Source organism: Ostrinia nubilalis, chromosome 3 (genome assembly GCF_963855985.1).
Source record: "Ostrinia nubilalis chromosome 3, ilOstNubi1.1, whole genome shotgun sequence".
Taxonomy (NCBI): domain Eukaryota; kingdom Metazoa; phylum Arthropoda; class Insecta; order Lepidoptera; family Crambidae; genus Ostrinia; species Ostrinia nubilalis.
In genome coordinates, this window is record NC_087090.1 from 5,640,538 (window position 1) to 5,661,304 (window position 20,767).

At 36.3% G+C, this 20,767-nt stretch overlaps 1 protein-coding gene across 1 annotated transcript in view; it reads right to left on the reverse strand.

The window, feature by feature from the left end:
* Positions 1–1,362: 1,362 nt before the first annotated feature.
* The window catches only part of LOC135088148 (whirlin), a 64,575-nt gene continuing 45,170 nt past the window's right edge, over positions 1,363–20,767 (reverse strand). Inside the window, exons 11-13 of the mRNA XM_063983032.1 lie at positions 8,772–9,044; positions 7,418–7,558; positions 1,363–6,537 (exon numbers count right to left, since the gene is read on the reverse strand). Of these exons, the coding sequence (XP_063839102.1) occupies positions 6,436–6,537; positions 7,418–7,558; positions 8,772–9,044 (516 nt within the window). The 3' untranslated portion in view covers positions 1,363–6,435. The remainder of the gene's footprint in view (positions 6,538–7,417; positions 7,559–8,771; positions 9,045–20,767) is intronic.

The window sequence follows — 20,767 nt, forward strand, 5'->3', positions numbered from 1 at the left end:
ACAATGGATAGCGATGATTGTGATTTTACGTGATTTTCAGAGGCTAATACCACTAATACCTACAAGTGCGCCTCATTAATGTTATCTTAAGTATTCTGCATTTGTAAATATGTGTGTCCGTACAGTTAATGTTTTATGTCTTACATTTTTAGTCTGCCAGATTAAGTACCTATGTATTTACGACTTTACACACAACATTTACAACAACAGGAAAACTTTTAAATCTAATAACCAAGCGCCTCGGCATCTTGTTGAGCAAATTTACGATTACTCTACTGGTTATTTGGTACTGTTACGATTGAATAAGGTTCACATACTATACTGTGATATAAACATTTATATGATTATACAGATGTACAGTCACGGAATGAAAAGGTTCGTCAGTTTTCAAATTGATTCCTTCAACGAATCGCGAGCACATATTACCTTTTGAAACTATGTTACAGAATAATCTCGAGTTAGAGAAAATAATCTTTAACTGTTCGTCAGTAAAGTTCAAAATTATTCAGATCAAAGTTGTATGACTATTTATCTTGTCAAGAAGATTATTATGATTGATAAACTAAAACCTTCTTGTTGGTTCAACCTGCCATTATTATTTCTATTAAATAAAAAAAACTATTGTCAATATTGGTCAATGTCATCATTGCATCGCACTGATGGGATAGAAAAATAAACAAAGCAAAACCTTATTCGTTAGCAAAACGTCATATTTATTTAAATGTTAGCAGCACTGTTTCTTGTACTGTTATGTTGGCAGGTTTGACTCTTACAGTAACCTAGTGCAAGCGAAAACCGACACTAAGGTGACGAACCTTTTCATTCCGCGACTGTACAACTAATTTGAAATTGAGTTAGTTACGTTTTCACATCAATATCATCGATTTTTAATTCGCCTATTAAGTAAATGACTATGCATTAAACTTGTTGACTTGTTTACTATGCATAGAGTAAGAGCAGAATATCATTTATGAACCAATATTGTGAAATCGATTAAAAAGTCTGGATCAAACCACTTTGAGCCACTTTCATTATGTTGTGGTTGCAAATCAATTTAAACTCAATCTTGTTAATTACACTTGACTCCATGCAGAATAATGTGAATTTAGGATAACGAACACTGTGCGGTTAGTTGAATTAATAGGTATAATACCTCATCATCTTTATTTTTAATGCAAACTAGCTGTGCCCGCGACTTTGTACTCGTGATAGGTAAGTAAACCTTATCACCTAGAGGTATAAACGTCCCATTCTTAGACATATGGAGGAGGTTTGTTACAAACACTGTACCACGAGAATTTTGCCCTGGTATAGAGTCCTACTGCTGCATGCATAACATAGGAAAGTAATAAAACAATGACATATCTAGATAACAATATATTTTTGTCATCAACGACAAACTTAACAACAGACTACAACATAGATCTTCTCAACGAAACGCCTGCGCGAAGTTTAAACTTTGCGATAAGTACATAGTATTATTCCTGTGAATTGTTTTCCAACATATCGAACACTACCTAAGGTCGAGTACATAGTATTTAAAATTCACATAATCCCATAACTTAGTGAAGACCAAATCAACGCGAAAATAAATGGACGGCTTAGAATAATATTAGGATACAACCATGGGTGCCAATTTTATGGCGCTGCAAGACAGCAGAGCACAGTGTTTTTTTTTACCCGAAAAAGTGACATTCTGTTTTTATCACTAATATCCAAAGTTTAACTTATTATTAATGTTAGACTAAAACACCCAGGTGACAAATAGCTATAGATTATTTTTAAAAAAATATTTAAGAAAATTTATTTTGTACTGGGTCAAACTACAATTTTATTATTATTTAAAGAAACGTACACACTAAGCTTCTCTTTGCATTGCAGGTAGGTAGGTTGGTGTATGGCGAATATTATTGCACCTATAATTATTTAAAAGTAGTTATAGGAACGACAGTATGATTATTTTTTAAATTTAAGAAATTATTATTTTTCTCTTTTTCTAAGCCGAAGTAGAATCTCTGTTTAGGTCAGATACATTTATTAAAATAAGCTCTATCACCTATAATTTTTCTATATTCTAACTCGGCCGCAATTTCGAGAAAAAGTATTTTTTCCAAAATGTTAGGATTGTCACAAAAAATGACCTTACGTAGTTCCACTTTCTTTAGGGTTCCGTGGCCAAAGGATGCTAATCGGTCCTAATTATGTGTTTAATTTGTCTTAGGTAGGTTATCAATTAAATTACTATCAGTGCTCAAGAATACTGTTTCTTCATCATCTTTTAAGATATATGAAGACTCTTGATCATCAGGAGTGGTATTTATATTTGCATAATATTAATTATGTCCCGCAGCATCCTTTGGCCACGGAACCCTAAAGAAAGTGGAACTACGTAAGGTCATTTTTTGTGACAATCCTAACATTTTGGAAAAAATACTTTTTCTCGAAATTGCGGCCGAGTTAGAATATAGAAAAATTATAGGTGATAGAGCTTATTTTAATAAATGTATCTGACCTAAGCAGAGATTCTACTTCGGCTTAGAAAAAGAGAAAAATAATAATTTCTTAAATTTAAAAAATAATCATACTGTCGTTCCTATAACTACTTTTAAATAATTATAGGTGCAATAATATTCGCCATACACCAACCTACCTACCTGCAATGCAAAGAGAAGCTTAGTGTGTACGTTTCTTTAAATAATAATAAAATTGTAGTTTGACCCAGTACAAAATAAATTTTCTTAAATATTTTTTTAAAAATAATCTATAGCTATTTGTCACCTGGGTGTTTTAGTCTAACATTAATTATAAGTTAAACTTTGGATATTAGTGATAAAAACAGAATGTCACTTTTTCGGGTCAAAAAAAACACTGTGCAGAGGTGCCTAGTTTGCCGTCTAAATAATTGTGTCATATTAATTATTGTAATAAATACCTCTAATTAATAAATCTGGAGGCGTATTTTCGTAGTATTAAAATTCAGATTACCATACGACTTCATACCATTTACATAGTTACACGAACTGAAATTCTACTGCACAAATTGTAGAGCGCCTACAGTAACTTTTATGCAAATCATCTTAGTGGATCTTATAAAATAAAGTTATCAGGCGCGATTTTAGCGATGTTCTGCTGTTTTTTCTCGAGTTATATTTTGTGTTGACAGAAAATTAAATTAAATTTTACACAAGGCGCGCCTGAAAGTTTTTGAAACGCATGTAGGTAACAAAGACGGCAAACTGGGTCCATTCTGCTATGAGCAAAGGCGAAGTGGTGGATAACGGATAAGCTGTCAAACAAATAAAATGGTCGACACTAATGGGACATAATAAAAATTGTTGCAGTTTCAAAGTATTAAAATAATTCTTACACACTAATTTTAAAATTGCTTTTGGTTTGACGTGTTCCATACGTAAATGATGAATTGACTCAAATATAGACGAGGCGCGTGGGCCAAGCCATAATAATGTATACTTAAGTGTTATAATCATACAAACTTATTATAGGTAAATGGTATAAGTTAAAATTAATTATTATTACACGTACAAAATATACAGTATATATATAATATTTCAGTGCAAAGGTACTCTGTTAACAATAATTAATTATTAAGTGTTTTCATTTTTAATAAAGAGATCAAATTATATTTTGGAGAATGACAATGTTTTTAACAATTGTAACATTAGTGTAAGGTAAAGGTCTCAAGGTGAAAACAGTAACAAGATTCTAATTAGCAATGCTTTACATTTGATGATGAATATCTACTAATGTTACACAAGAAGTAAAAAGCATAACTTGTGAATGTGACTTTGATAAAATGTAAATATTGGCCAGATATTATCTAATGTTTTATTAACAAAATTATTACGTAATTATATAGATAGGTACAAGAATAATAGATGTTTGACCTTTCCAATTACACCAGATTGATGTGTGCTTATAAGAAAAATTCAGAAGTGACTTCAAACCTGTCTATATGAATGTCGCAAAATACAAAATTTATCCGAATCATCTAGTTATTTGGCGGTTTGGTCGGGATATTATTAAAATTTGGCTCTACATCTCTATATTACATACATCGATACAACCTGCATTATACCTGAAGTACTATTTTATTATTTATAACACCAGAAACTTCAGAAAAACTACTTTTATCACGATTCATATTAATGCAAGTCACTCCTTGGTATTTTTCTTTAGCAAAGTGTACGGTAAGAGGTTGGTAGAGTCGCGGAATCATCCGCAATACATCAACTGTAAGTACACGCAAAAATTGTTGGGATTGTAAAATGCTTTTGGCACGAACTTCAATAAATATTTCAATATAATTTTATTTTACAATACATTCAAATTTGATATTTACAGCTTACAGATACAGATATTTATTTACAACGGTCACTTTCAGTTTATATAAATTAATGAGGTTCAGTTACAGCATATTACATTTTATACAAATACGCGAATAATGCGATGGTTGGAACGTGTACAATATCTACAGTTGTATTAGTTAAGCACTAGCCACTCTCACATTGATACACCGGGAGTATGCATACGATAACGTAGGTGCCACAATATATACAATAAATATTTAGTATCTTTAAAATATTTCAGTTATACAGTTTCATAAAATGTCACCCCGTGACAATCTACGCACAATATCTATGACAAAAAATATTTATTGATTTAAACACCTAACAAAACATTTGATTATATTGCACACATTTATTATTATCTACTTATAAATTAAAAGAGTGGGCTAAAATCCCTCTCCGCCATAATTTCCTTAACTCACCGCAAATCTACCTGATGGAATGACATGTCTGACGCTTCTGTACGTAGCTTCACTAAGCAAACTGATAAATGCGTTCAAAGCAATTTTAGTGGTAGGTAGGTATAAATTACAGAAACAAAATACTGATAACTAGGTATACTAAAACTATTAAAAGCATTGAAACCTTTTAGAAATGGTAAAACGATTTCTTTCAACTTAAAATAAGTGAAGTGAAAACAATATAACGTTACTTCCGTTGAACTAATGTCTGAAGATTAAAACTAAAATAGTATGACAGCATGTTTAAACGTGAACAGCTTGCTTAGGAGCGCGTCGCGTGCTGCAAGCTCTGCTCTACCAATGACGACGATGAAGGCTACTGCATGAGACGGCGGACCGGCGCCCGCGCCGATGCAACGATCTGGGATGAGATGCCCCGCGAGACCTGACCTGAACCCTTCCAACGCAACTGATGGCACATGGATGACCCCTCGTGACCCCTGTGGGATGACCGTGTCGAGAAGCGATCGATTCTACTGATTAACTACTAATTAATGTGAATATGAAACGACGACTCGAATTTCCCTCAAGTGTGATCTCTTTATAGCACCATTGCCAATCAATGAAACATTAGCACGATTCATTTCAAAAATAATGTAATAAGATCTATGTTATCGTCATCTCTTTACAACTCTAGTTCTAGAAAAAATTGTTACGGAATCGAATCGACCGAAACTACCTGCGAATTTACTTTAAAATTTTAAAATGTGTGATTTCGAGATGAACTTATCATAAATTGGTAAAAGTAGGAGAATTTCTTTTATTTTATAAAATTCAGTCACTGACTACTGGTAAAATTGGTTTAGACTCTACTTCTAGAAAATAATTTACAAAATTTTCATTCAGCCTACCCGAAATATCCCGTTAGATAAGAGGGACGTAATTTAGTTATAAGAAATGTTAAAAACCTCTCGGGCAGTGTGCATCGTAACTAATTTATTTCCAATATTCTGGACAATCGTCGAGATGTAAAAAATAGTTTTGCCTCCCTTGTGCCATTAATTTTGTATAGCCTTTAGTTTACCTGCGTCGTATCGCCATTGTGGCGAGTCCCCATTTCAGCCCGTTGCGATGGCCGTCTTGTTTATGGTCGCCCATCAATGATCATCATTCATAGCTGTGATTCTTTGTAGAGCAAAACGCGTATTCGCTGACTGTTTGGCTCCGATTCAAATGTCTGATACCTCCTCGTTGGAGAGCTTGTATTGCATGATCACACATACAGCACGTCTTTTTGAAAACTTCATCTTTTATTAATAATCGAAAACACATAAGTTAGGTAACAAAAAACGAGAACGACATAACGGAATCGCTGTTATGTCCCAATTGGGTACGTTTGCGACATCCCATATTACAAATGATCGTAATCACACGAATATGATTTTGTTTCAACTGTGATAATCGCAAGGTTTTACAATATATGTTATTCAATGCGGATATTAAAAACATAATTACGGTTTTGATATGCTTTTTTACAAAATTCTTATAACATTTGCTTAAGAGACGCATGTCCAGGGTTACAAAAGACTGTAATTGTAACGAAAGACGCGTGTTTCAGTGTTACGAAAGACGGTTTCATCGGAGCTGTCTTCAGTTCAGCGTCGCGTTTAGAAGAGCATGTGACAGCGCAGGTTGGAATTGGCTATTCCGTGGTGTGAGCGGTGAGGTCGACCCCCGGCGTCGCGGTGCCCAGCGCGGCCGGAGGGTCGCTGGCGGGGAGGGAGAGTAGATGTTAGGCCTCCAGGAAAATCAAGGCTGTCGGCTTCGGCTCCAGGTTGGACTTCTTCGCCTCAACCACTAGGAACTCGATATCCTGGAAGTTACGTCTGCTATTACAGAAACATATTAATAATCATTCATTAAACTGTTGCGCAAAGATAATCTCAGACTTTCACTCATTACCCATTTTCCTGTTTAGGATTATGTGGGAGGCTGCAAAACTAGTGCCAACATAACGCAAGTTGTATAGTTGTATTCAATCATCGCAAATACAATGGGTGTTTCAAAAGCTTATCTCCCCGCACACAATCAAAGAAAGCATTACGTAAGTGACCACAGATGCCGATAGCTCTGCAAGAGTCGTATTGAATACAGTTTATTATATTACGCCTTTCAATACTGGCTGTGGATATATGGGTGATTTATTTAGCGGATGTAGAGAAATACGAAACCTACGTACCTAACACTATATAGGCGTATTTTCGGGATAATTAGTACCTCTATTAAACTTAGGAGTACAACACAAATATTTGATGTAGTTGTACCTAATATCATAAGAAATGCGTAAGTAACTGCGTCTGTCTATAATCGATAGGGATGCACACAAAAGCCATATTTCAAACTGATTGAACTTAAAAATAAAATTGCAAACTTCTGATGGGACTTCATCTTGCGAACATTCGTTTGCCAAACGGCTGCTTTGATACTCAATAGCAATATCATACTTAGGAACCTATATCATTATTATTTTCAAAACAGCTCACACTTTAAAGCTCTCATGATTGTCATTTCTTTCCTCATTCCTATGGGTAAAGTCTCAATCTATCCTTATCCTCTCTAGCTCTTATCCTCATTCTGAGCACTACTTACGGGTTTGTCCCTCTGCGCGAAGGACTCCGCGATAAGCCGCGCCACGTCCTGGTGCTGCATGCCCTCTACTCGGTGCCCGTCCACCGCCAGGATCAGCTGCCCCACCTCCAGCCCGCCTGCCTCGTACGCCGCACCGTGCTCCTGGAACGGTCGTCATCATCATCAGCAGTCAGTACACATCAAGAATCGCAAGTAGAGATGGTTCTAAGGCCTACTTTTGCCTTACATTGTTAAGGGAGTTGAGACAACTGTTAGGCTGAGTTGCAGAAAGTACTCTAACCGTTTGGCGATCGTCGGTGCGCGTGCCGACGAGGCCGAGTGTGGGCTTCGCGAAGCGACTAGCCCAGGCTCGTCCGCGTCGGTCGCAGACCGACGTTCGCGATCGGGCCGTATCGAGCGCATAAGGCGCCCGATCAGTGGCGAACCCAACTAAAGGGTTGCCCACCGCGGTGTTGGACCAAAGTCCAGTCTACGGCGGGCTCACTCTAGTGGGCCCGATCGAGGGGACTACGGACGCGGCCTGAGGGCGCCACGGTAGGCTCGGACCTCGGCTCAGGCCGTGTCCGGGGGACGGATAGGGGTAAAATGAGGTGGTGAAACTCAGCCTTAAAGAAGCCTGCAATTTGTTCCTTGCATTGTTCCTTCCTTGCATGAAGTTTTCTTATTGTGATTCTTTTTTTTAATTGGTTCAAAGATTGAGCTAATACATATCTATCTTGGGAGCCTATTCTTAACCACTCAGTTGCTAAGGTAAGGCTCGCGCCAGTTGTTTTTGGAGATCATAGTAGCGTTAAAAATGTTCTTAACAAAAATATTCAATATCAAAGTCCAAAACTATGTAAAGAGAGAGTGCTCTACTTAGTAGGTACAATATCCATGACTCAGAGAAGGCAGGTATCTAGAAATGCTCGTACTCAGCATCCAAACATGCCCCTTGCTGGATCCATACCGAGCGAAGCACTATACTTAACTGCTTATTACATAAGCTAGTGCTCTTATTCGTTGCGGCTGTGCTCTCAAGTGGATATTTTTTAAAGAATGTATGTAGCATATACATACATAGTTAAATAATTCATCCAGTTGGAGTTTGTTTTTGCCGTGTTACAAATAGATAGAGTTCTGTAGGCAATGTAAATAATAAAATTATTACTTTGTGGTTAGGGCTAGAGATAAATCTAGCTTTTAATAGTATCTGCTAAAATAACGCGAAGCATTGTTAAAACAGCCTTAAATTATATGCAATTTCTTTTATGTTAGTAACTTTATTAAGTAGGTAGACAAGCATTGCTTTGCGTCATGTAATGGTAGTACGAGTACATTATATTTTCCGGTTCAGTAGGCGCAAATTACTTACATGAATATTTATTATTCTGGGTAACGGATGCTTAGTATTTGCGCCACCCTCTATCGCTATGCCAAGTATCGGTTTTGTCTTTTTGACTGTTATGTGGAGGTTTCCATGATGGTCGGGCACCACTCGGGCCGCCCGGCCGTCGTCCATCTGAGTCCCATCACCATGCTGCAAGCGCTGCATCGACTGATGTCTCCGGATCCCTCCCCGGTCCTCTAAAAGCGCACCTCCCTCCTCTTTCATGTCGAAACTTCTCGACAACTTATGAGCCAACTCCTGAAAACGTCACTCAAACTTAACAACGACAATGCACAGACATAACTCCGAGTATGTAGAGTTTTCTAAATTACTTACAAAATACATTAATGAGATACAGTACCTAATCCTAGTTACTATGTATACCACATCCACACTAAGTAACTGTTACGCTACTATGCTAATAACAGCAAGTTATTCAGCCTCTAAATGTAAGTTGTGCTCAAAAATATTGTAGTGTGTAGCTGGGTGGCAGAGGGCAGTAACTCCGAGCACGCCGCGTTCCTCTCCCAGGAACCACAACTATACCAGTATGTACGACTTACGACCGTGTGCCTCTCAGTTACAACAATGTAAAGTGATAACTTGTTATACGTCGAATGTATCGAGAAGCTGTAAGTGAGATGTGTGCTGGAGGCTCAGAATCATGCGTTTCGATCACTCGGTGGCGTGGTTCAAAGTGGGTATATTTTACAAGTGTTCAATGTATTCATGGAGAGTCATTATCCCGATTGTTTATGAATATCAATAAAACCAGGTTAAGTCAATTTACAACCATGAAGCAAAATATACAAAATTATGACGAAATGCGTAATTTAGAGTAAGCTCCGAAAGAAAAATGTTTTATAAAAAAAAATTGCAGTGCATACTCGTAGACGCCACCATGCACTTCATACATTACATGAGTCTTTACGATCGCGAAAATAAAATATAATAGAAAATGATTTTTCTAACATCACACAAACATTAATCTTGAAACAAACTTTATGAGTTGATTGATAAATTCGTACCTACTATTTTTTCATGCAGTACGTCAGCTCAATCCATCCAAAACAACATTCTACAGGCTAATGATTACCGGAATGATACGACCAAATAAATCAATTTACTTAAATGTGCGTCACTACATTAAAATAAAACTAATAGAACAAATGAAATATTTAATGCGTTAAAATAACACCGAATGAGTGCATCGAAATAGAAGTGAAAACATACATTAAGTAAATTTTCTAACATTAAGCAGACTTTTCGTTTTAGAAGCGATAATTTTCCAATTAGATTTTAAAGAGTTTTTTTTAATATCGTGCAAATGTAAGAATCGTCAATGTGCTAGGACATTTCGCTCGTTCCGCCGGCGAACTTGCGGGGCACTTACTAGAGGTCTTCCCCAGTACCATGATTTAACTTTCTGCGTCCAGCCACCGAGTGATGAGCGCAGGCCCTCGAGATAGCCGCACTGAAACATCACACTCACTCAGGACCAGAACCCCACGGGCCGGCGCGCCCTCGGCTTGTGTATTGTCATGTTCCATGTTACAGTGACTTGTTCAAGCATCTATTTGAAACTCTACCTCCAAAATTACGCTATGACAAAACCTATATTACCTCTTTAGATCAAAGAGAACGCTAACTACCAAATAACGTAGACACGTACTTATGCACTATACTTGAGTAGTCTTATAAAATTTAACTTTACAACAGTACAATTGAACATAACAATTAGGAGTAAGAATAAATAGCAGGCGACTAAGTATATTTATCTAGCTCTACCAAACAGTTCCGGGGCAACGTTTCAGCGAAGCCTTAATTAAATAAAAGTTAATTACTAACCCATAGATTATTGAGCGCTTTTTAGGTAGAGTCGTAATTAAATAAATTACAAGTTTAAAAATATTATGCATATTATGACTAAATGTATTTTAGTGCTTAGCTAGTAACATACCTGATCCTATGAGCCCATGATACACCAGGTCGCATGAAACAAAACAAGTCAAGTTTAGTAAAGCTTACGCAATATTTTAACATGAAATCTAAGGATAATTTGCAGATCGCATGTATTCCTGGTTTGTTTGGCATAGAAACTAAACTTTCGAGTCATGCAACAATTTAGCGCTATTGTGTTCGTATTGTTCGCGTTGTCGTCACCGCCTCGACTTTCCACCAATTGTACTGTCTGTTCCGACTCTGTCAAAAAATCCAGCGTTTCTTTATAGAAAAGCTATTATTTTTAAAGAAAACCCGCCTTTGTTTTACCTGCGAGGGAAGTGCAGATTTCGTTGATCGGGTCATGATTGTTTGGCTGTTTGTTTCATGACGCACATTAAGAACGTTTTGCGGTGTCATAACGACGTTGTACCTTAGAGTGGGTGATTATCTAAGAGCTGTATCTGGAGGCGGCAGCGACATAGCATAGTGCATCTCGTTAGGGACTTCTATAAGTAATGCGATAAAATCGCACGACACGCGCCTGCCCCTGACGCGGACGCGCAGTGGGTACGCTACTCTCGAGTTGATGCCACTACCACAAAATAAGGTACCACTACCACAAAATAAGGTACCACTACCTTCTCGCCGCTACATGTAGCGCTATCACTATTCATAATCTCGACTTATACCATAGCTGAAATACTTAACCAAGTTATTATAACTTGGCGACAGTAAAAGGAGAAGTGTAACAAACCACGTAATGTCTTTTTCCATACGGTAAATTCTACAGTCACTGCACATTCATGCTTATTTATAATATCTACAAAGGAAAGTAAATGATGTAGTTGCTCCGATGTTAAAGCCTGCATTGATTTACTAGCTTTTGCAAATTATCGTGACTGTTTTTAAAGGCAATAAGAGCATAAAAGCTTTTATTCTTTTTTTCGTAATGCCTTGGGGACCCAAAATTATAAAATTTTGCTGGATGCAACCTTTGGATCAATAATCTTGTGTAAAGTGAATGTCAGCGGTAGGTAAGTAATATACCAGTACTATAAAGTAATCAAACTATATTGTATTACGTGTAATGTGATCCGTTATTATCGTATAGACCGAGACTTCAAAGTTTTTGGGACGTGACGCTTACGGCACTTTTGGTGCAGTCGTCATATTATTACCTACATGTATGGCACTAGCGTAGCATCTTTGTGAATGTATAGTGCATGATTCTAAATAAGTTTTTTTTAAATAAGAATATCTGATGGAAATCTAGTAAAATAGAGACAGAACTCTCTCAATGCTCTCAAGTCTACTCTCAGTCTGAAATCATAGATAGGATATTAAATCTGATTTATTTGCTAGATTGCTACATTCTATTGGCGCGGACTAAAAAGAAATTGTTTAAGTGTTCCAAGCAATTTATGTAATAATAAAATGCGTTGGGAACGGCTAACTCGTAGCAAAAGTGGCTACAACAATTGAGCACTATCGAGTAAGTTGCAGGACCGTTAAGTTATAAATTCTAGAGATAATCTCTAGCAGCGGTTACTAAAACTGTCGAATAACGCTATGTGCAGTTACAATGCGTAGTCAATTATAAAATTTTAAGATTGAGAGATAGGTCTCTATGTTTTATCTGCACGCCGAATCTAAGAGTCCGTTACATTATGCCTTTTAGAAATCATCGTGAAATACTTGGAAATTAGACACACAGTTTGTAGTTCAATGCCGCTATTCTGTACCTTCACCTTCCTAGTTTCACACTGTATCTTTGTTCCTATTAATTTTGAAGGTACCTTAATAAACGAACATGCTCTACCAGACTATGTTATTTACGTAAGTATTAGTGCGAAAGATGATACCGCAAAACCCACATACCCACGCACGTGTTTAATAAGCACATGATTTTAGACAATGGCTGAAAACAAAACAAAAATAAATTCATTCATTCACCGGGCAATTGTTTAATAATTAAACAATGAAAGTCATTGTCGAGCAGAGTCTAGTTAGCTGCGAGCTATGTAAATGTATAAAATGCACTATCTCCAATAGTATAATATTTTTATTTCATAATATTTTAATGATGCCGACCTGCAAGGTAGATTTAATAGAAGATTTTTTCGTAAAGTTTGTTTTGATTCTACATATACCTAAATAATTAGTCCTCTACTTACCGTAATAAAAATCTTTCCCTTTTAAAAACAATAATGAGTATAGTTAATAAGTCATATTTAAGGCGATTAGAGTCCTCAATGACCTTGGGCGTTTGACCTTCACGCCGCGAGCAACACCCGCGTACCCCGCACCAAAAACTCCGATTTGACACCGATCAAAAATACACGGGCATAGGTAGATACAGAATAGAAGCTCTTTCTTCATACATTACTGCCTATTATTTTAAACTTAAATTGATGAACCTTGATGTCGGTGTCATTTAACTCAGGCGTAAAGGTATTTAATAAAAATAACAAAATCCATGAACATTTTGTACGGGATAAAATTTTATTTTATTTTTCGTAAATTTTCTAATGTTTTTGTCGGTTCAGTCGTTCTCGAAATTTGAACAAACCCGACTTTATTACAAGCTTTTATTTAGCTTGCAATTTATGATGTATGTAGGTAATTACATAAATGTTTGTTCGGGTGGAATCTTGCAAGCTGAATTAGTTAGACCAACTTCCTGACGACAACTAGGCTAGATGACAAAATTTCAATTATTTGTCCGTCAGACAGATAATTAGAAAATATTAGACTCACATAGGTTGAAGGGTTATCCATTGTTTTTGGGACACCCTGTATAAGCAAGTACCTAATGTTATGTAAGTACGCTACTTTGAAAATCATGAGTCTTCAATTCTCTAAGGTAAACTGCAGGGTCTGATGATGGAGCTGGAATGTGGCCATAGGAATAGGCTAGTTTCTTAAAAAAGACTTTTGGTCCGTCAATTTTACATTATCAAAAAATATTGGACACAGGATATTTTTATTTGTCAATTAAACAAGTAATTACGAAGATATGATGCGATGAAATTCCGCGTGACGACACAAATCGCCACATTTTTAAGCATGCCTTGACGTCATGTGCCTCATCTTCTGAACTTTGGTGCGCTTCATCTCTTTAAATTTTCATAAGTTTAAAAAAGTGAAAAATACATTTAGAGTTTTTTTTAGGTAAGTTCACCGACGGACTAATTCAAACTCTTGCTACTTTCTTGCTTTATCCACGAAACATCCCTATTCTTCGAAATTATTACGATCTACAAACGGAAAATCTCTGCTACTACGCCGCAGTAAATTCCCCATCATAAATAAAAAGATTTTTTTTAAAACAAGCTCTTGTATGCTAATAATTTTGGTTTCATGACATGCTCCTAAAATTCATCACCTTATAAGAGGATTTCAGTTTTCACCAAAAGGTAGGCTGCCACCGACTCCGAAAATGGCTAATTTTGTAATCAGTATCCAAATTTTTTAATAAGCTCTATAGAACAATTCAATACCACTTTATCTTAATTTTTTTTAATGTGACAGGAGGCAAACGAGCAAACGGATCACCTGTTGGTAAATGATTACCGTCGCCCATAGACACCCGCAGACCCAGGGGCGTTACAGGTATTATTTTTAATTGTGATATTTTCGCGAAGAAACATATTGAAAATCTAATTCTAATAAGTATGAAAAATATAAATAGTTTTCTTCACGTAAATCGATTAAGTTACAGATTCTGACTAGCTCCTAATTTGGATACTGATTGCAAAGGCCTAGTAAATAAATAACGTAATAATTTTTCTACTTGTATTTATCTAGTGCAGTTGTTTTGGAGTCAATTATAGTTTTTTTACACTAATAGATTCTATTCAGGTAGAAAATAGCGTCTGAGCGCGTCATAATTCAATTGTATCGTCTGACTGCACGTACTCTATGAACAATTCTGACATAAAATCTATTGTGGAACAAAAGCTGGGTTGCACCATCTTACTTCAACTTTGACAAGCGTCAAAAGTCTGTCTAACTCCATACAAAAAACACCGGTTATCGCCAAAGCTACGGTCAAAGTTAGGTCACGTCAGGTGGTGCAACTCAGCCAAAGAAAAAATTCATTTTGATCGCTAATGTCAGTTTGCAGCGAGTGACACAACCTCCCCGTCTGAAGGCCAGCGGCCGACTGCCGCCCGCACCCCGCGAAGGCCCCCTCAACAGCAAAACGTTCGGAATTTATCAAAAGTAAAATTTATGAATGAAAGTAATGTTCGATTGAAAAACGCAACGTGTCATTTAAAGACTAAAGAATTCCTAATCTATTCGTGCAAAAATCTTTTAAATTAACATAGCCGTTTGGGAGGAGTAGGGAATTTAAGTAAAAAATCGATGTCCCGTATTTATTTTTTTAATCCAAAACAAAGAGACGTAGCGAAAATTCAAACGTCACAAATGTAGTCCTTAAACTGTTGTATAACATATATTTTTTTCAACTATTTCTGTCCAGCAGTAAAAGAGGAGTAGGCTTTACAAAATGCCTATTTGGCGCGGATTGAGGACTCTAATCGCCTTAAGATTCCATAACCATGGTCATCATAGACTGTTTATAAAATAACTAGGTATAGATTACTGTGACGCTTTCTATCAACGCTAAATATAACCGATAACGTCACAACTATTGTTATCATCAATACCTACCTGCGCTATTATCTACCATTACACAAATGAGCTCAGACTGGGGCTACTTACCGTAAAAAGTGCTATTGTCCATTCGATAGGAAAAGTACAAAGCTAGGCACTCCCACCAGTGAAACCTGTTCCAATATTGTCGCAGTCAAAACCATTTTCACTTTTACAAATCGCTGGACCAGAGCACGCTTCACTAAACGTAGTAAGAGCTCAAATGATCAAATTACCAGCTTTCTGCAGAGAATATGATACACATCGGAGACCACGACCGAGTGATGGTTAAAGGAAATTACACATAATTGTTCTGATATCAGTTTCATTGCCACTCACTTTTGCACTGCAGATAGCTGAAATAACTCTGAATAAACGACAATTTTACTATGAACATGTTACTACCTACACATACTCTATTGTCGAAAAAGACTTGACCTTTTATGATTTTATGAATGCCTCACAGTAAATCCGTTTTATTGCTATATCATATCATACTTTTTCTGTGCTACTTTTGCGTGTTAGAAGTGTCTCTAAAGATGATTCTACTTTATGATCTTCTGAAACCGATTCTTAAAAATCTTAGTTCATACAAAAGCTATTGTTACCGCATATGTGACACAATGAAATACTCTACATCCGTGAAAATATTGCAGTGTGTGCAATTTTTGTGAGGTAATTCTTTTTATTCAAAACTCAATCTTTCGCAAGGCACGTACCTACAACGTTTACTTTGTTGTAAATAGAGTTAACATTTGAAAATCCTTTAGAAATACGTCAAAGTATATTATCGACTCGATTTGAAAGACGACTTGAAATGTTTCTTCCAAATAAATAGGTACGACTACGTGTCAGGACGTAATGACTATATTCAATGCGCAAGAGTCTACACACAAATTGTGTATGATCCACAGTTCTATCAATCAAAATCATATAGCAGCTAGCGAGTGATCGACAGCAGAATGTAATTACAGTCACAATACTCTTTAGGTCCAGACATGGGAATCGTAATTATTGATGTAAAGGCAATAAAGCAGGTGCTCTTATGCCTTTTTGTATTATGATTTCCGGTTTATCAAGTTTCGGACAGATGTCTGCTGCGTGGGAACTAACGGTGAGGGCGATAAACGTCTGGCTCTCTTTAATTATAATTTACTAAACACGTAGGATTTAATAACACAATTTGCTGTAGTCTTATTTCTCAAGTATTTCTAAAGGCTTTATCATACTCGTCAATATCAAAATTCTTTCAAAAACTCTTAGTAGGTACGTTCATTTTTAAGTAATTTTAAATGTCAAATTGGGATAAAATCAGCATTTATACTTTCAATTAAGCAACAAACTGTGTTAGTAATCCTGACCTCTGCGCTCGTTGTTTACATAACGCTTGCTTTCACGCTGCGCGACATTTGCAAAGCCGATTTTAAATCCTATGGTACTTATAAAGTTGCCTTGACGTGGGTAAGAGTACGCAGTGAAATTAGGTCCGTATGAAGTCCGACTTATATGCAAGTGTTTAATTATCCTTTGGGAGAAACTATACGCTCGTTGATGTGGGTGGTCAAAGTGCCGCTACCAAAGTGGCTCTACAAAGGCTTCGAGCTCGAAACGATTTCGCAGGGAAGGCAACTCAACCGTCCGGCTGCTCTCGCTCAGTCGGGCAGTCTCGCTCCATGCGCCGGCGCAAGTGCACGTTCCAATAAAATTTTATCTTCGCCAGCTTGTTTACAAATAGTGAGTTCTTGAAGACAACAGGATAACCGTGACAGGTAAGTTAAATCTTGAATTGAGGTCAGTGTTTCGATCGCGGTTAAAAAACCACATTTGCACGTCGGTGCGTGACAAGGTGTAAACAATACCATTGTGGTCAGCTTTTGTTTTTGGTCAAATGTGCTATGAACTTATTATGGTGAAACATGGTTTGCGCAATTTGGTTCGCGATTCTTCGGGGTAATACATAAATCTGAATCTGGTACATTGGGCTCAATGTAATTTGGTTTTTATAAGTTTTCTTTGTGAGCACTTAGTTACGTCTATATCGTATTGTATAACCTTGGCCATTAACTTAATTTTAATTTTGTGCTAATGTGCGTACTGGTATTGAATGTGTAACTTCAACCAACATTTAAATGATTTTGGGCTAACTTATAAATATTTTATTTATTTACTTTCCTTTATAGCCTACTAACTTACGTTACCTTAAAAATATTTACTGCAACTTAATTTTAGCCCACAACATACAAGACTCTGTGCTATATCATCTCCCAAAGACAGTTAAAATTACAATAATGATGATTATTACTTAAATACAGAACTTGTACTGATTTAGATCGCATACATAGTGAAACAAGTCCGGCTGCTGTCGGCTTCTTTTTGGGACACGTACAGAAAAAGGGTCCTTAAACTAGTTCAAACAACTGCACCTTCCAATTACTCCTCTTGGAACTTCAGAGCATGAAATAAAAGAGAGCACGTGATCGAATCCAATTAAAATATAAAAAGTGTAACATTAAATCAGTCCGCAATTTAAATCACTTGATTTAACTTTTTTCTTAATTTGCAACGTTGTTGCTTTTGTGAATGATTGAATCGTTGATGCAAATATAATGATCATTAGACCGCTGCGTCGATACCGACCAATCATTAAGCTAGTTCCATTGAACAGCGAGTTTATTGCATAAGATATTTGTACAAGCGGTGCGGTTAAAATACAACCGCACGAACAATTAGTAGGTAATCCTATCGTATAATGGGTTCACGCTTGACTGACGCCTTGGACACAAGAAGGACGCTGGGTGGCCTTCCAGTGATGTCGGTTAGCCATTGTGCTATTGTAATTATGCACTTTTTTACTCGCCTGCGCAACATACAAGATCCGTGACACGCTTTCTACCGGTAGAGATGATTCCTACAGACGATTCTAACCTTTCGACGCGTGATCATATTCTTGCTTCTAGATATTCAGTATCCATTGATTGATCCAGAATCAGATCTTCATGATTGTACGTTTTTAAACAATTCATTATTAAACGACCAACGCCTGGTCGTATGGTGGACTACAAAGACAACTGTTATGGTTATGGGTTTGATTCCCTCGAGGCAAATATTAGTGTGCTAAACACCGCATTTAACCCCAGAGTAATAAACGTTTAGTATGTATAATGCATATATTTAAACATGAATTTATTATAAATGTTTAACCGTTATCTAATCACCATAATACAAGTTCTGTTAGTTTGCAGTTAGGTATTAACCGTTTTGATATGCAACTCATTTATTATTATTTTGTCCGTAAAGAGTATTTGTAGATCATCATTATGATAAAAAATATTTACAATCCAATTAACGTAAAACGTAAATAATGTGACTGCTAATGAGTTTCGTGTATTTTAGTGTTCGCGTTTTCTCCTTTATTTGTTATATCGATCATTTTATTTGCAATTTATTGATTTATCTGTATCGTGCATCTGCGTTGGAATCACATGTTTCTTTTGCGCCGTTTCTCGCATGCGACGCTAAGTAGAGCCCAGCGCACTGCATCGGGGTTACTGTTACGGCAGACATTTTCTACCTTAGCAGAGTACGTCAATATGATGCCCTTTGGAAAAGCACCAGTTTTCTCTGTAAGACGTTTAGCCTTTTTAAGCTGAGGTCCAAAGCAAAGATAGATGGATATAGGTAGGCATATGATTGTACCCAGGTAGCATGTTTTTCTTTTAACTCACGTGTAATCCATTGGAAAGTCAAAGTATTTCTTATTTGTTTTAAAGAATTTAGGTTGTAGCTACATGCATTTAAAGTTTCTTCAGTCTTTGCAAGTTCAGCAATTGACACCTTGAAAAACTTAAACGAAATTCAAAGTAGAGACGGTGCAGCGCACCTAGTTACGAAATGAAAAGAAATTTTCCGACTCGATACTCGTTGTAAAAGCTGTTACGGAGAGAAAATGTCAAAGTGCTTTCTGAAAGCTTATCAAGAAAACTGGGAATGCGCTTTGCATTTATCTGAACCTCGATCGCTGCACCTCGTTCGATTGCTGAATAGCTGAATGGGATATGTTGGCTGAATGGGCACTGCGTCAGAGATTACTGCTGGGGTCGCTGCGGTGCGCCCACGACCTGTGTACTGACTGTACATTTCTGTTGTAAAATAGCATTTATGATAACTATAAAACATGATACGCCGTAATAAACATGAAATCTGAAATAACACGTAGTTTACGTACTACTATTTCATGTTAAGTTTTTATAGCTTTAAATGACATTTGCCAGTATCATGACGAATCTTTTAAATAAAAATAGGGCGTTTATAGTCATTATTACCTTCAAATATAATTTCGGTTAAAACAAACCACCCATTTATACTATGAGTATATTAATCAAATGACTTTTCTAAATAACGTTACCAACGCTGGTCACGCGAACTAGGTCCTAAAAAGGTTTCGCGTACTCAGGTCATTAAAATTTCGTAATCGGCCAATGCTACGCCCAAATAAATGAAAATCGCGTTTATTTTATATTCATTTCTGTGACAGCCCAGAACACGCAATCTAGAGCGTGTTAAGGTCGCAGTTAGCAGTTAATTTGACGGCATTCAGGCCATTTTGTACATTACTTAAGTATCTACATAAGAGCTTAGACAAGTCCTCGCTAAAGCATTACACATTACAACTGTATGTAGTGTTTTGTTTTTGTTCGTTTTAATATTAAAAAGTTGTAGTAATTATGACACAGCTTTGAATTAATTTAGCCAAGTAATCCGGTTAATATGTTATGTAAATCACACATTGTAAGTACCTATACTGTTACACGATAACGCGTAATAAGATGCAACGGTCATGTAAGTAGAGATTGAGGTAATCTTAACACTCTGCCTCCAATTACATGCAAGTAACGTTTGTCCACTGCGTTAAGATAAACAGGTTGGTATCCATACAGCTTCATGACACTGATTCTATCTTTGGTGTGATATCTTAGAAGTTACGGTAAATGTTACACTAATATTTCAAAAAGTAGAAGTTGTTTTGTGGGTTGTAAGTACAATTAATATGAGATTTCTCTGTAATATGTTTCCGCTTATGAAAATTCGGAAGCTATGTATTTTTTAGTTTCGATAATTTACCTGTATACTTTTAAAAAACAATTATTTTGCGGATATTTATTGATTAATTATTATTTGTAACGAAATATTTGTTAGCAGTAAATATTGGATAAATACAATTGAATACATCCGTATCTAAATTAACATCCTTTATTAAGATTCTATTCCGTAATACAGGTTAGATAATATTAATGTATAAAAATAAAAGGTAGTAGCTATACAAAAAGACACGAACAAGTTTATATAAGAAATTGGCGGCGAATATTGGATTCACAAAA